General features: G+C 35.6%; 1 protein-coding gene across 2 annotated transcripts; it reads left to right on the forward strand.

The window, feature by feature from the left end:
• The first annotated feature begins 6,742 nt into the window (after window positions 1-6,742).
• LOC109106931 (E3 ubiquitin-protein ligase NEURL1-like) lies at window positions 6,743-16,385 on the forward strand. 2 transcript variants are annotated; one of them, XM_042742094.1, is made up of 6 exons: window positions 6,743-6,945; window positions 9,209-9,417; window positions 9,735-10,056; window positions 13,049-13,678; window positions 15,539-15,690; window positions 15,809-16,029. In XM_042742094.1, the coding sequence occupies exons 1-6, from the start codon at window positions 6,909-6,911 to the stop codon at window positions 15,884-15,886; spliced, it is 1,428 nt and encodes a 475-aa protein (XP_042598028.1). In that variant the 5' UTR covers window positions 6,743-6,908; the 3' UTR covers window positions 15,887-16,029. The 2 variants fall into 2 exon arrangements, with proteins under 2 accessions (XP_042598028.1, XP_042598027.1); XM_042742093.1 differs by having other exon boundaries at window positions 6,744-6,945; window positions 15,539-15,694; window positions 15,809-16,385.
• The last annotated feature ends 41 nt before the right edge of the window (window positions 16,386-16,426 follow it).

Here is a 16,426-nt window from a genome sequence, read left to right on the forward strand (position 1 = left end):
AACCATTTGTTGCATGTTTTTTACTGCTCTCTGTCCCACTAGATAGAAAGCTGGGAGTGTGTCCAATTGGCAGTGAAAGAACTGATAACTCTCTAATTGGCCTGGCCACACTCTGCCACCTCCACCAATGAGAAAGCTTCTGTCTTTACCGCTGCCAATTACTGACAGCTGTTTTGGTGTGAAAGCAAGGTTTTAAAACACCAGTTGGCCAGCCAGTTTGGGGGGAGTGGGAATATGCATTTTCATAGTTATTTTTCCTCAAGATGTCTATTTGTAATTAGTCTTCCACTCCCATGGCGTGTTATATTTGTTCATTTCTGTTTGCCTGTGTGCTTGTATTGTGGCATTACGACATTTTAAAACATGAAAATCAGGTAATTTTATAGAGTTTTCTTAGTTTATTGAAGGATCGTAATGATTCTGTAGAGCACTTTTAGTTCACTTTTAGTTCATTATTAGTAGAAGAAATTTCCATTGCATGTCAGTATACATAAATGATTATTGTTCTTGTAGCTCAATTGAAGAGCATGGCTTTAGCAACGGCAAGGTCATGTGATTGATTCCCAAGGAACAGGCATATTGATCAAATAAACTCTGAATACAACATGAACCTTGATTGAAAGTTTTTTTTTTTCCATAAAAGCTTCTGGAAAAAAAGTGAACGAATAAATAGAAAATGGAAGTTTGCATCAATAACCCATGCAAAAGATGAACACAGACAGACTTCTCCAAAAATGTTTCTTTCTCTGTCATTATGAAACATTTATTAATTCTTTTTTTTTTTTCATAAAAACAGTGTAGGTAGCTCACTGTTAAAATCCTGTTGAAATGCAAATGAACACCATAAAGACATTAATTGTAATTGTGAATGAAAAGTTTTAGTTCATGTAGTGTTGATGGATGTTGATTTTTTTTTTTTTAATCTTTTTCCATTTAAATTTAATCTTAAAGTTTTAGTAATTTTGTTGTGTTGTCATAGTGATTTTTTTAAGTAGGAATATTTCTATATAGTGTTTATTATTTTTATTTTACGCCTAGTACAGCAAGTAAAAATTAGAGATGTTGCCTTGGTAGCCAGCAGAAATAAAAATATATTTGTAACATTTATTTATTTAGTTACCATTGATTTTATTTCAAGTAAAGAAAATGTTTTTATGGTTCTAGTTTTACTTAACTATATTATTTCTGCTCCTCATCTAGTAGGCTTGTGTGAAATTACATTGTGTGAAACTACCAAACTACATTTTCCATAATTCTCTGTGGCAGATGATAAAATACACTCAATTGCACATCTAATGTGGATTGTTAGTTCTTTATTTTGTTATGGCCCCTTCATTCCGAACCATATTACACACAACATGTTGTAACTGTGATTTCCGAACGCTGAACTTCTTCAGAAAGACTTGAACATAGCATTTCACACAGCCTGTTTGTTGTGAGATTTCATATCACTTTTAGACCTTTCACATTATACCTCCATCAATGCCACTGATGTAAGACGCCAAGCATGTACTGCAGGCCCTGAGACCTTCCCCTGGGAGTAAATACTTTCACCCTAGAAAGGCACTTAACATTAAAAAATGCACCATAACATAATGAAACCAGACAATGTGACACTGTTCCTAGTGTGCATTTGGAAGCATCACTTCTCTGGAAGCATCACTTCTCTGATGTTAAGAAATTCATCCAGCCCAAGAACACAACAAAAATGTGCCTTGTGGTCCATCACAAGTCACGACTGATGTTGTTTATGTATGAGGTTTATGAGCAGAATGTGCGCTGGAGCAGAAAGATGTGGCTCAGGCACACAGTAACAGTGCTGATGTTACCCCAGAGGGGCATTTAGTGAATATGGTGGTGAGAAAGTGGGAGGGGAAGAGAGCAGAGATGTGTTCTTTTGTGGTTCAGGTTCATTGGACTTAGTCTGGTTTAGTAACCACTTGTAACACAAATGGTCAGCTGAAGGATTTCAAGTATAATGTGACATTCTTGTGTGTTTTAAAGTATATTTGAATTGGATACCCACATAAAATAATGTTTCCTCAAAATACACACAAATCTTATAAAACACTGAGAAGAATATACTGTTATTGTTGCTCTGCTTAGGATGTATTTACTTTTTTACTATTTTTATTTCATTGTATGCTGTATGTGACATAAGATTTTGAGTCTTTACACACAGCAGTCAGAACCAAAGGATCCAGTAATAATCACACAAAAAGGGACAAATAGCAACAAATGGAAAAAAAAGATTTTAGTTATAGCGAAAATCGACAAAGAGCAATAGACCTTAGTCGGGGTAGCGTCATATTGTGCTGTTGTTTAAAAACATACTCAGCTGATGAAATGTCTTTCAAAAAAAAGTTTTTAAAGTTGTGAAAATGATGTGATCTAGGACTTTTATATTGTGTCACATTGTAAAAACTTTGTCTATTCCTCGCAGCCTTGGTTCCTATGGAATTACTTGTGTGTCAAAAATAGAATAGAGTAAAAAGTAAAATAAAGACACAAAAAAAAATTCCATACAATAGAGGGAAAAGTTGACTGATCTATCAAGGTCATTATTTATATGTTTGTTCGTTTTTATTTTATTTTGAAGACATTAAAAAGGTTATTTGTTTGCATTAAAGAAAAAAAACAAATGTCTAGATGGTGTAACTTGAAAAGAACCATTGTTTAGCATATTATTATTATTATTATTTTAAAATGAGCAATGAAGAATTTGTATTAAAAAAACTTTTTTATTTCACTGAGTAATAATGTAACATAGATATTTAAGACAATGGATATTAGTATCATTTTGGTTATGTTTGTATAAGTGAGATGTCTTAATCTGCATTATCTCATTGGCTTTTAAGGACTCTTAATGAGAAATGAACACAAGTTGTGCATGGAGTTTTGAACAGTGCACAAGAACTGCAAATTGTGTGAAGGCAATAAGAACGTGTCAACAGTTTTGCAGAAATGGTATTTGTTTCCAGCACATTAGCATGAGCAATGATGCCTTGGTGTATGGCTGCAGTAGTGTGTATCCAATTGAAAAATACTGTAAGCACACAGATATTTTCCAGTCACTTTGCATTTATATCAAAGATTAGGGGAGTGTTTTTTCCACTGGTGTTGCTTCAGGATACAGATTTGGCGCTTCAACCTGCTGTTCGTGAACCATTGGCTTAAAAATGCCAATTATAGTTTATAAAAGATAGGAGAAATCTTGATGTCTGCATCGGAAGGGCATGGCCTCACTCTCCCTGTTAAAGTGGCAGTGTGGGTGCATGCATGCGATGCTGTCATACCCGGTTGAGACTGACAGCTTTGATATTTATGACGTAGGCTGATAAAAGAGAGCATTCGGCACTCTGCATGAGTGCTGTGTGTGTGTGTGTGTGTGTGTGTGTGTGTGTGTGTGTGTGTGTGTGTGTGTGTGTGTGTGTGTGTGTGTGTGTGTGTGTGTCTATATTGATTGCTGGGCTCTGATGGGTTCACTGTTGGTGGTCTTCTAAGACTTAGTTCACACATCTCTCTAAACTGCTAATAAGGTCATACTGGCCACACAAGCATGTATACACACACACACACACACACACACACACACACACACACACACACACACACACACAGAGTCCTCTCTAATCCACAGCCTCACACAATAACACAAATTATATATAATTTAGCTGTTTCTAAATGAAACAAGATAATTTGCTTTTGCCTGCTAAACAGCACATAATGCTCTATTCAGTATTCAAATCAAATGTTACTCTTCTTCTCGTGGACAATGTTCTAAAAGATTCAGGGAGTCTGAATTGTAGTGTATTTATGATAGACACAATGCAACAGACTTTATATTCTTGAAACATTTGTATATTATGAATGTATCCTGGAGTTCTGCTCAGTCACGTTACAGCGAGAGTCTCATGGAGCTTGTTGGTGGTGACATTTAGACTTGTAAAAATCAAACTCTGGCTTTTTAGCGTGAGTTTTTGACCCATGCTCTTTTCACTTTGCTTGCTGTCAGACAGTTAAACAGTTATTTGCTGAGAGTGAGACAGAGAGGGAGATGTTCCTAAATTGCCTGAAAAAGATTGCATGCAATGCTACTGGGGGAGAACAGTTATTCATCTGTGAAATTTATACTTTATATTATGTCTTATTCAACTTTACAAATTCAGCTGTATTCATGAGTTGTCTCTATACATTCATACAATAGAATTTTCTTAAAACTGCATTAATAATAATAATAATAATTATTATTATTATTATTATTATTAAATAAACATTTTAGTAATTTAACATGAATTTATTATTGCCATTTTTCCTTCATTTAATGTTTACACATAAAGAAATTAATATTACTCTATTATTGTTATTATTAATGCTATTTCTATAATTTTCTTAAAATGTATTAATAATAATCATACTCATTAAATTAGCATTTCAAAAAAAAATAATAATAAACATGTATTTCTGTCATTTGTCCTTCATTTAAAAAGTTTACACAAAGAAATTAATAGTAGTTTAAATTATTTATTGTTATTATTATTATTATTATTAATGCAGTTTTAAGAAAATTGTCCCACAGTATCTATGGATAAATTCTAGAAGAACTTCTACATCCTTTAACAAACTTTATATTCCAAACAAAAGTTGGTTCATTCCACATTCATTCAGGTCAGCCACGAGACTCAGTGTCTGGACTGTAGTCTACAATACCATCTCCTACTACTGCAACTTTTCACTACTGTCTTTCTCTCTGTCTCCCTTTCTTTCTCTCTGTCTGACTTTCATTCCTTTTACTTATTTCCTCTTTCTCTAGCCTCTCTCACTCTTAAGCTTCTGAATCTGTCAAGGCCTCCAGAGGCTTAATCAGTGTCAAAACGGCCTTCACCAGAGCCTCCAGCTGTGGACATATTAGTTTACACACACACACACGCACACACACGTATGTGTGTATGTCTTTTGTTTCCGTGCAGAGGAAATTGTTCAAACTACTGGACACAGAATTAGACTGTCTAAGAGGGTGCTGAGGGGAAGCATAGGGGCAGAATATCACCTGAAGACCTGTGCGCGCGCACGCACACACACACACACACACACACACACACACACACACACACACACCATATGCACACATATAATGCAACTCAGCTGCATGAATAAAATTCTGATCCTTTTCCAAAGATTGTCCTTGGTAGAACAACCATCTACCAGCGTTGTTGAAAATTATGCATAAAATGCACAGAATGTTCATGCATAATCCAAACGTGAGGACTGGCGAGATTGAAACGTGAACGGCTATATGAAATGTTTAGTGAGCGCAGGGCACCCTTCAGTGGACGACAGAGAAACTACACTCCCTTGTCAGAATAAAATTATTCCTGTTTCTTTGTAGCTTTATATAAATGACTTTCCTGCATCGCGTGAATCTACAGCGCCAAGGCCAAATAAACCATACGAGTTTGCAGTGTGTTTTGAATGTTGTTGTTTAATACCAATACAATGTATAGCGAAATAATGTCAAGAGACGTAATTTTATTCACATTGACATAGACGTAGTTTTTATTGACAACATACAACATGGCCAAAGTAGTCCGATACGTAAATAAACGACTATTGTTTTACTGAATCAGAATTGTACAGCGTAACCACAGTAGAACGATTCTGGAACTCATGGCTCTTATGAGCCGGTTCTTTTTACTGAATCAGAAATCTGAATCTGAGTCATAAATAAATGACTCGTGGTTCTTTTAAGGGACTAAAACATTAAGCGCGGCCACTGTACTGCGATTTACAAACAAATGACTATTGGATGGTTTGAGTGAATCAAACACGACGCGCCAGTATCGTTTATTACAAACAAATGACTTTTGTTAAGCCAAGTTACCGGTTGAATATGTCTGATGAATCCTTCAATGAATCATTTAGACATTTAGAGCGGTTACTGAATCTGAATCACTTACTGAACTTTTTTTTTTTTTTTTGTGTGATAACTTTATAGGCCAGTATGCAGTGAATGAAAGGGGTCCCGCGCTAAGGGCGCTAACACATAATTCAGTAGGACACTGAGTTTGTGTACTTTGTTCATTCAGTCATGATTGGCTTAGGGATGTTTCATGTCTTTTTAACCTTTCATATGCTTTATATAAACACAAAGTGTCTGCAGGTATTGTGTATAGGCCTAAGTTAAATATACACAAACATCCACTCACAGAATAATACTGTAAATGTCTACTGAATTCAATCAATAAGAAATAAGATAATCACTTGAAGTGAAGTTGATTTGATCAAGACACAGTATGTCAGCTTGACCTCACCGTGATAACTATTCAACGCAATAGGCTACTATTATTTAAAAAGTAATGATTTATTTAGTGATGCTGGAAATTTATGGTCAAGCATGATAGAGCAAAAAATCATTTTACGATATCAAAATATATGTCAAAGTGGTCGTCTGTTTCCACTTACCTTTTCAATCTACTAAAACAACGGGGATAGTAAAGGATCCTTTAAGTGCGAGTTATTTTAATCTCTGTCATTTTGGCAGCGCAGATAAATGTACGGCTGGATCCCTCTGAAATGCGAAATTAAATATTACTGTCTCTGCTATATATTAATCAGGTCATTCAGACGTTGCTTAGTAACTTCCTAAAGCATCCAGTCGCGTAAGCTAGTTCTCATCAAGAGCCAATCCGTGAACAGGAGACCTCCCAAGCCCCGCCTCCTATGCTAATGCGAATCCTCGCTGAAGGTTCTCGCTGAATGGGAGCGCGTTTGCGTGTGTGCTGTACAATCACACACCAGAGGAGTATCTGGCACATACTGAGAGTTATTTATTTGAAATGCAAAGCTACTGAAGACCAGAATCAAGACATTTTTGCCGGATTTTATTGTGTGAACATCACTGTGCTGAAATGGGTGGCCAGGTGACCCGTAACGTTACCTCTTTAGGTGAGTGTCAGTAAAATTGCGTCTTTTCATAATAATTTCGAAGACCTAATATGAATATAATTTGTCTGAATTATTCTAATAATTATTTTGTTTGCATTTTCCTTAAATTATCTGAATGAAAAAAAAATGTCTCTTTGTTGTAAAGACGTTGTAACTAGCCTACTTGTTGCTCAGAGTCCTACTGTATCATCAAACAAATGATTTTCTCTTCTGTTTCTGCAACATAAACGCATTTCAGATAGTTTGCTTTGTCTGGGACAACTGTTAACACTGATCAGCAGTTTGTCTTTCAGAGATCCCTTGTTTTTATATAAAGCTAATTATAATTACTACAGAATAGTTAATCCTACACGAAAAAGAAAATGTTCATATGTTTCATAATGATTAAATTAATAAAAATTTTAAAAATATTGTTTTCTTTATTTATCATTAGCCTACTTAGCATTAATTATTTAGTATTTTGAATGATTTTTGAGTATGTCCTCAAAGGGGCAATTTTTGTCCCTATAATAGTAAATCCCCACACAAACACACATACAGTAGCTTTAGATATGCCAGTTATATAGGTTTTGCTCTCTCTTGCTGTGAATAAGGAAAGTAGGCATAATAGAGCATTTCAGGTTTATACCCACTCAGTAAACGAAGCTGACACTGAGTCAACCTGACACTTAGGCCTGCTATTGCCTACAGCACTGAGAGAAAGGGTCTAAACATATAATGAGACGCGACATAAGTATCAAGAGAACATCTCTAACATCTCTTTAAATAACGAGGAAAAACAAGCGATATTGAAATATGTGATTTGTGATTAGACTGTTTGTTTTTGCGAAGGCCAGCAACTGCCCCCACAAAATAATGTCTTAACAAAAAGATAAAATGCAAAGAGTTTTCTTTGAGGATTAGGCTTAGGGTTATAGGAAAGGAAATGTAATCGATCAGTCAAACAGAATGTAGTGAAAATCAACACAATGAAAACAAACACATTTATTGGTTTTCATGTATTTGTCATGACATAGAGGTCAGGGGTTTGTGGCTGGAATATTATTTCTGTTTATGTCCCACTTGGCTGTATGCGTGTTTATACACAGTGTCTCATGATTCCCATATAAACACACACACAAATACACTCACACCTGCAACTGCATGTCCTCATTTGCCCACACAGAGATTGTGCAGATAAAGTAGGTGAAGTATGCAGAATCAGTCTCTCGCTTGTGCAACTAAAGGCTAAAGATTCAATTGTTGACTCACACCCAGTGAAATGTCAACAGCGGTTAATTAAAGAGAGAAATGTCTCTGAAATAAGACCGTGTCCTTGACTTAATGCTCCGGAGAGGTCTGGGAAATATGAAAGGGAGTTGAGGAGTGAGTGTTTGATCACAAGCCAGTTTTGCCTGTGAGAATCAGTGCACATTGGATTTGCTACTCTTTAATGGCCAGTTATATTTTCAATCATTTATTGTCTCATTCATCATCATGGAATTGTGTATTATATATACTAAATAGTTCCAGAAATTGACCATGTTGCAGTTTTATATAACAGTACATTATTTCAGTAGTTTAAAATAGTCATTTATTTGCTAATTTCTTTATTTATTTGTTTGCTTTTTTGTTCTGGTCAGTCCAATAATTCAGGTTTATACCTAACTCCACCACAAAAAAGTACTTTAGCAATGATTTTTTTTTTTAGCATATTAATTTAACATACTTTTGTTATATATAAAGGAAATCTATTCTTATATTTCAGTAAATGTTTTCTTTTTTTTAAAATATATGTAAAAATGTATATGTATATGTATATGTACTGTATGTATATTTCAAAACTATTGCAAATTATTCTCAAACTGTGACAGAACATTGGTTAGCCAGCTAGATAACTTTACCCTGGTAAACTATGTAAATAAAACAAGTGTTCAGTAAATCAGAGTTTTGCATAAAAACACATGATCAACGAATGAAGTAGTCTGATGTTGAGTGGAGATGTTGACTTTCCATTGTGTGAGTGTTTGGAGACATAACCTCATTTTTGGCAGCCTGAAAAGCAGAAACCTGCATTCTGTCTCTCTCTTTCTATCTCTGTGTCTCTTTTGTTGTCTCTGTTCTTGATAAAGGTTTTCATTCAGAGATGGTAGCGGCTGTCCTCCCTCTGTTCCGTAAAAACAGCACAAAGCTCTTAGAGAGAATAACGGTGTTAGTCAGAATGTACACTGTTGTGAGTGCTTGTTGAATATATATATAACTCCTTTTCTTGTCCATCTCTCAGATGGAGGAACCCTTCACTGCCACCCCTTAAAGGTGAGCATGTGCCAACAGTTGCCAGCCCCCCCGCCGCTCTGTTTCCATGCCAACACGAAAGGTTCTCAAATCGTGATGGACAAGACGCAGCGCAGCGTGCGCCGAATTGCCAGCTTCTGCAATGCCATCACCTTCACCGACCGGCCAGTCAGAATCTATGAACAGGTCCGGCTTAAGGTATGGTAACCCAACGCTTACCCATTTCCACATGCCACTTTGTGTGGTCCCAAAGTAGCCCTAACATATTCTTCATTCATATCACTCCATCTCAAACTTTCCAGAGGAAGGGAAAACAGAAAGAGAATGCTAGAAATGCTAACATGTGAGGTTGTGCTGTTATCTAGTTCTGGTGAATGAGGTTATTTGCGAATGAAAAAACAAGAATCTGTGTCTGATAAATGCGTCTGCTGGTCTCAATTTATCATATTTTCTGCAAATATATGTAATTTTAGCTAACTCTCTCGGTTCCTCTCACTTTTGGTCGCTTCTTTTAGATCACAAAGAAACAGGGATGTTGGAGTGGCGCCCTCCGAGTGGGTTTCAGTTCGGTGGATCCATCTGATTTAAGTTCAGCATGGCTGCCACGGTTCGCCTGCCCAGATTTAGTTAGCGAAAGGGGATTTTGGGCCCGAGCGCTTCCTGAGGAACAGTGTGAAGAAGGAACCATTCTGTCTTTCTGGTTGGATAACACAGGACGAGTGTTTTACCGGGTAAACAGCGGCCCTCCGATCTTCTTCTTCGGTGGTGTACCAGCTGGAGAGCCGGTTTGGGCGATCATTGACATTTATGGGCTGACACGTGGAGTACAGCTACTTGGTAAGTTCACATGAAATATCAGATTTTACAAATTTATAATGTCCCTTTACATTCTAAACCAAGCAGTCATCAAACTGCCTGAAGCTGGTTTGCTGGACGTCTCTTGAAGTAACTCTCTACCCAGATCAGATGACATGCCATTCAGAGTTTGCTCCGAGTGGAATTGCTGAGCTCTGGTCGGCATGTAATGTGGGCCAGTATCTGAGCTGCGCTTCACTGAGCACGTGCTGATCGCTTGATGACTTGTAAAGTTCACAGAGGCCAGTGTGTTTTTGCTGTGCTGAGCACGTTTAAACAATTTAAATTCACAACATTTAAAAATAGAATTCTAGATTTATCCTAATTACAGAAACTGCCCGATGGAAAAAGATGGGAGAGATTGGAGCAGTTGCCTAGCAACACTTTCACTTTTAAAATAAAAAACATATGCTGGGGAATTCCAGAATGGTGGCAAAGTGAGAAAAACAATTTGTGCTTAACAAAATCAATTAACCCAGCTGAATGAAAAATTGTTATTCCATTCATAATTTAGTCGTAGTGATATTCTGTAGGAACAAGCCCAGTTTAATTAAGCCAGTTAAGCATGCCTTAATCGTTGTTTATTTGTTAAGGCATTGGTAAAGCATACAGATTAAGAATAGAGTTGATATTATTATTTAACATTTTTAACCTAAAAAATTGTTTGGCAGCCGTAATATGGTCAAAGGTTGACAGTATTTATGAAACTTTTGAAACTTTATCAAGTTATTGTACCATTATAAACTATACTTTTGGTACCATTTAGATTTATTAATTATTATTTATTTTTTTTACATTTTTATTTGTTTGTTTGTTTATTTGCGCTCTTAGAAATCATTATTTTCAGTTGATTTGAACATTGCTTAATATTTTTGTGAAAACTATGATAATAAAAGCATAAATTTGAAATAGAAATATTTTTCAATATTATAAATGTCTTTACCGTCACTTCTGATCAATTTAATGGTCTTTGCTAAATAAAAATACTCACTTATTAAAAAATATATATATTACTGACCCCACACTTATGAACAATACTGTAGCATCAGATTTATCAGTACCTAGAAGAATCAGTGAATTGTTTTATTAAACCAGTGCATTTAAATGATTCAAACAGATTTACTAAAATGAATCAAACTTCCCAATACTGAAGTTTAGACAAACATGTTTGTTTAGTAGCTCAGTTGTCTCAGCTCCTGTATAAGCTTGTGTATGCAAAAAGCATTTTGTAACATTACACTGCTGCTTGTTGGAAAAAGTAGCTTGTTACTGAAGAAGCTACATTGTTTTGAAAAGAGCTGAGCGACTGTCATACTAAAAAAAAAATTAACCTAATTTAGCATTGCTACTTTTAGTTAATTGCTCCCTTACACTTACAAAAAAACAAAGCTACAGTAATATTGTATAATAAATTTTTTTTTGTACAATTTTTATACATTTTAGTGAATGCATTACTATATTCTATTTTAAAAAGATCCTCTTTCTCGGTCTCTCTCTCTCTTACGTTTGAGTAAAAATAGTCAGTGTTTCCAGTGTCAGATAGCAGCATGTCTTAGCAGTGAGAACGGGCTGTGTTCAAAAGCATAGACAGCATGTATGTGTACTGATATCAGGGGTCAGTGTTGGTGTAACATCAGTCAACCCTTGGGACATCTAGACTATTTTAACCTTCATTATATAACCTGATCTCAGCTTTCAAACCTACTATGCAAATACACACCCTTGGTTCTTATCTAGCTAGCAACATCCACTATCTGTATTCAAGCTTATTTTCAGTTGCACTTGCCTCTGTATAAATGCACGTACATAGTTGGTTTATAGATGAACACTAATCATGCCGCCAGTGATCCGCACATGCTGTGCTCTCTCACGCTCTCCAAAATGTGTTTATTGTTGGATGGCCAGATGCCATAACTAAAATCTCCTCCTGTTCTCACTAATGTAGATCACACCACATCTGGCATTTAGTCAAAGTGTAGGTCATCACATATTACCTACCTGCTTTGCTTTTTGTAAAAATAAAATTCATGCTTTGTATGGATAGAGTATTTTTATACTTCAAAAATCAGTATGACACAGAAGTTACTTAAAATATTGGACCAATGCACGTGGTTCCTTCCTTTTGATCTTTCGTTTCATGACCCAAGTGTCACTGAAGCTTGCATGTATCAAGAATTCCTGTTCAGACTAGTCAGCGTCAGCTAAAGGCAGTGGATGACAATGACGTCAAGACCAAAAACTAAAAACGACCGAGAGATGAACATCTACCACGTCTGAGAATGTTTCTGCTGATGCGGCTGCAGTGAAAGTTATAGCAGACCAGTAATTTCCATCACTGAAGCTCTGGTGTTCTCATCAGCGGCTGTCCAATGTGGATGGCCAGTGGCAACGTTTTTACTGACTTAGGTCAAAAATGAATAACCACCCAGTACAATTATACTGATGCTGCTGATTGCAGGGTACATGAGCAATAGAGGGTGTTGCTATGCAGTTGCTATTTTTTTTTTTTTTTTTTTTTGTTTTGGCATTAAAAAAAAAAAATAAATCATATAACAATGTATAAAAAAAAAAAAATTTAATAGAAAAATAAATTTGCTAAATAACAGAATATTTATATAAATGAATATATATATAAAATAAAAAATACTTACTGGCACCAAACTTTTAACTGGCACCAAACTTTAAAACACTAACACAAAAATAAAAATAAAGATAATACATATATATAAAATAAAATAAAAAATACTTAACGACACCAAACTTTTGAACAGTAGCGTAAATGTAAAAATAGAGATAATAATAATGTGCAAATAATTTTGATGTGGTTGCTAGTGTTTTTTGGTTGGTTGCTAGGCAGTTGTCTTCCCTTCTTAAATAATTACTACCTGCCAAACAGAAAACTGTAAGTTCAATCACTTGGAAAAATAATAGCAGGATCCTGATTTTCAATGCAGTGCATATGTGTGTTTTCCAGACAGTAAGATGGTGCCAGCTGAATATCTCTGTCCTACTGTGACTCATGAATGCATGGATGAGTGGCATCTGTCAAGCAACTGCTCTGAGCTTGACCTCCAGGAAGATCTGCCATCCTTCTCAAGCTCTCCAAACGCCCTCAACTCAGTACTGTCACGTCAGCTCAACGATGACTTGCATTTCCACTGTGTGCATGGCAATGGTCTGCGTCTGCTGACTGAACACATAGCAGTGCGTTATTATAACAGACGTGAGGATTGCGCTCTAGCGTTCACACATCGGCCGCTGCGCTGTGGAGAGTGTGTGTTCTTAAAGGTCTCATTGAGGTCATCTGCTCTGAATGGATTTTTGTCTTATGGATTCACTTCCTGTAACCCAGCCCATATTAACCCAAAGCACCTGCCGGTCAGTCCAGATGACCTGCTGGACCGCAAAGAATTCTGGGCTTTTGGCTGCCTGACTTCACTGCTTATGGGCAGGGATATCATCGGTTTCCGAACAACTGCAGAAGGGGAGGTGCTTGTGAGTCATAATGGAGGGAGAGCATGCAGAGAGATGTGTGTGGATAACTCCACTCCTCTGTGGATGATCTTCCATTTACAGCCACACATCAAGCAAATCAGCATACTGGGTAAAATATACAATTATACAAATTATTGCTCTGGCTTAAAGTGAAGATATTTATGATTGTTTATCTAACTTTTCATAAGTGACTTCTTTTTTTGTGAAAAAATTATCTTCATAAGTTAATCTATTTTTGATTATTCATAATAAAATGTATGTTTGACATACTGTAATTACTGAATAGTTAATGCAGAATTAATGCACTTTTAATTATTGCTCTGGGATAATGTGAAGGTGTTTAGATTTATTTTTAGTTTTATTTTCTCCTATAGCCAATTTTACATAACTTTAATTGATTTTGATCATAATTAATTAATTTATAATAAAATATACTATAATAATTATTTGATTAATTGTTTTACTGAACAGTCATGTTTATTACATAATAAAAGTAGGGGTGTGACGAGACACTTATCCCATGAGAAGAGACGAGACACGAGACTGGGTTCACGAGAACGAGACGAGATTTTTAAACTTTTTAAAAGAAATCCTCAATGATGAAATACATAGGGAAAATATTTATTTTATTCAACTGAAAAACACAAAATGCAAAAAATGCTGATGCATTTTTAAATCAATTTGTACTTATGAAATTAAACATATAATTTAATACATTTTATGCAGGTATAAACAACATGTAAACACTGGAAAAGGTTTTGCCACAAATTCAACTGATAAGCAAGTAATTGCACAAAATTATATAGTATACATAAAATAAATAATAAACAACACACATAATATCCTTTTAAAGTAGCAGTCAGTCAAGTTTATTATTTAGCAAACTGATTTCCACTTCAATAAAAAAAAAAAAAAAAATCCATTTAATTTTTCTCAACTCCTTTTTAATAGTATATACATTTTCACATCAATTTATTAAAAGTTTAACAAAAAATATATGTTTAGGGCCCTATGAAATGCCCCATATTTTTTTCTCACCATATTATTTATATTTTTAATTGTTACCAAATTCTGTGTTTTAGCATGTCTAACTATTTGAATGCATAACACAACTTAATTTATTCATTTTATTTTTTCTTAAAGTAGCCTTATTAATTTTTTTCTCTCAGAAATTCTGTGTATTTACATTTTTCTGGTTTTCAAATGAAGGCATAAAACATTAATTTCATCATTTATCATTTAATTACTGAAAATTAAGCAAACTTAATTTTTTGGCAAACAAAGGGGATTTACTATTAAAATTAAAACATGGAATAAATGTTGTGTGATTATTCCTTTAAAACAACGTTTGTTTAATTTTAGTAGTAGTAGTAGTAGGCTGTGTACATTTTATTGTCGTTATTTCAAACCGTGAATTGTTTTAATGTCTAGATAAAGACTTCACTGCATAATTTTCCCGCTTATTATGCGGCCACTTGCCTGATGTGAGCATAATATCTTACATTACATACCAATGTGAAAGGTGAAAGGGCCAGTGTAATGCAAATATATCTGAAAGGTGTGGTATCTGCACAAGAATATCGTCACCTTCTCGCAAGACCTGTCAGATCTCGCGAGACACATTGGATCTCGTGCCACGAGATCTCGTCACACCCCTAAATAAAAGGTATGATTGACATTTTTATTTAATATTAGTTGTGCAGGGTTAATGCATTTTTAATTATGTCTCTGGTATAATGTGAAGGTGTTAAGATTGTTTTGTCTTTTTTCTTATATCCAATTTTACAGTACATAATGTGAAGATGTTTACAATTGTTTGTTTTTTCCCATATCAAACTTTTTATTAGTGACTTTAATTGATTTCTGATTACAATGAAATTATAATGCAATATCATGTTAATTATTTGTTTGTTTGTTTATTTATTATTAGTTGTGTAGGGTTAATAGATTTTTTTGTTTTTTTTTCAAGGCACTTCCTGTGGTTACTCTCCATCCTGTTCAGAAATACAGAGACCCATCTTTAGTGATGCCAGTCACCTCTCAGCCAATCAGATTCACAGCACAGCAGTCAGGGGTTTTACAGACAGCTTTGAGTCCCGCCCACAGAGTCTCAGCAGTTCTGTAGGTACGTTCCTGTCCTTTATTCTTTCGTTTTCTCTTACTTTGTTGATTTACTAAATTCTTCAACCAAAAATATATTTCTCATTGCTGTTTTCTTTGTGATTGCTGTGGTCACCAGGGACAACATTCAGCTCACTGTCCTCGGAATCTCCCAGTACCCCATCATGCTATGCGATTACTGGTGAGGAGTGTTTGATTTGCTGTGAGAGGGCAGTGGACTCAGTGCTGTACACATGCGGACACATGTGTGTGTGCTCTGTCTGTGGTGGGAAGCTAATGGAGATGTCAAACCCATCTTGCCCCATGTGTCGCAGCCCAATCAGAGACGTCATCAAAATATACCGCAGCATGTAAACTGGAAACCACCTCTCCAACAAACAGGATGACTGTACTGGGTGATTCTGAAGAGGCTCCTTCACAGGTTATCTTCCTGTATGAAAAGGAATTCCTGCAAGTCTGTTTAAAAGGCTGCTTGTTTAAGCTCAGCAAGGAAGTGGTACTAAATGACTGCTTGATATACTAAATGTCTGACCACAAATGCAGAGAAAACCCAGAAGCACAGTAACTGCATAAGTGAATGGCAAAAAAAAAAAAAAAAAGTGACGTGACATACAGCCAAGTATGGTGACCCATACTCAGAATTCGTGCTCTGCATTTAACCCATCCAAAGTGCACACAAACAGCAGTGGGCAGCCATTTATTCTGCGGCGCCCGGGGAGCAGTTGGGAATTCGGTG

This window comes from Cyprinus carpio, chromosome B17 (assembly GCF_018340385.1).
Source record: "Cyprinus carpio isolate SPL01 chromosome B17, ASM1834038v1, whole genome shotgun sequence".
In the NCBI taxonomy this organism is placed as follows: domain Eukaryota; kingdom Metazoa; phylum Chordata; class Actinopteri; order Cypriniformes; family Cyprinidae; genus Cyprinus; species Cyprinus carpio.

Excerpts from the sequence above, each read along its gene's own strand:
- LOC109106931 (XM_042742093.1), top strand. The coding sequence starts at position 6,909 with ATGGGTGGCCAGGTGACCCGTAACGTTACCTCTTTAG. Across the intron at positions 6,946-9,208 it reads CCGTAACGTTACCTCTTTAG|ATGGAGGAACCCTTCACTGC; the intron begins GTGAGTGTCAGT and ends TCCATCTCTCAG. Across the intron at positions 13,679-15,538 it reads CAAGCAAATCAGCATACTGG|GCACTTCCTGTGGTTACTCT; the intron begins GTAAAATATACA and ends TTTTTTTTCAAG.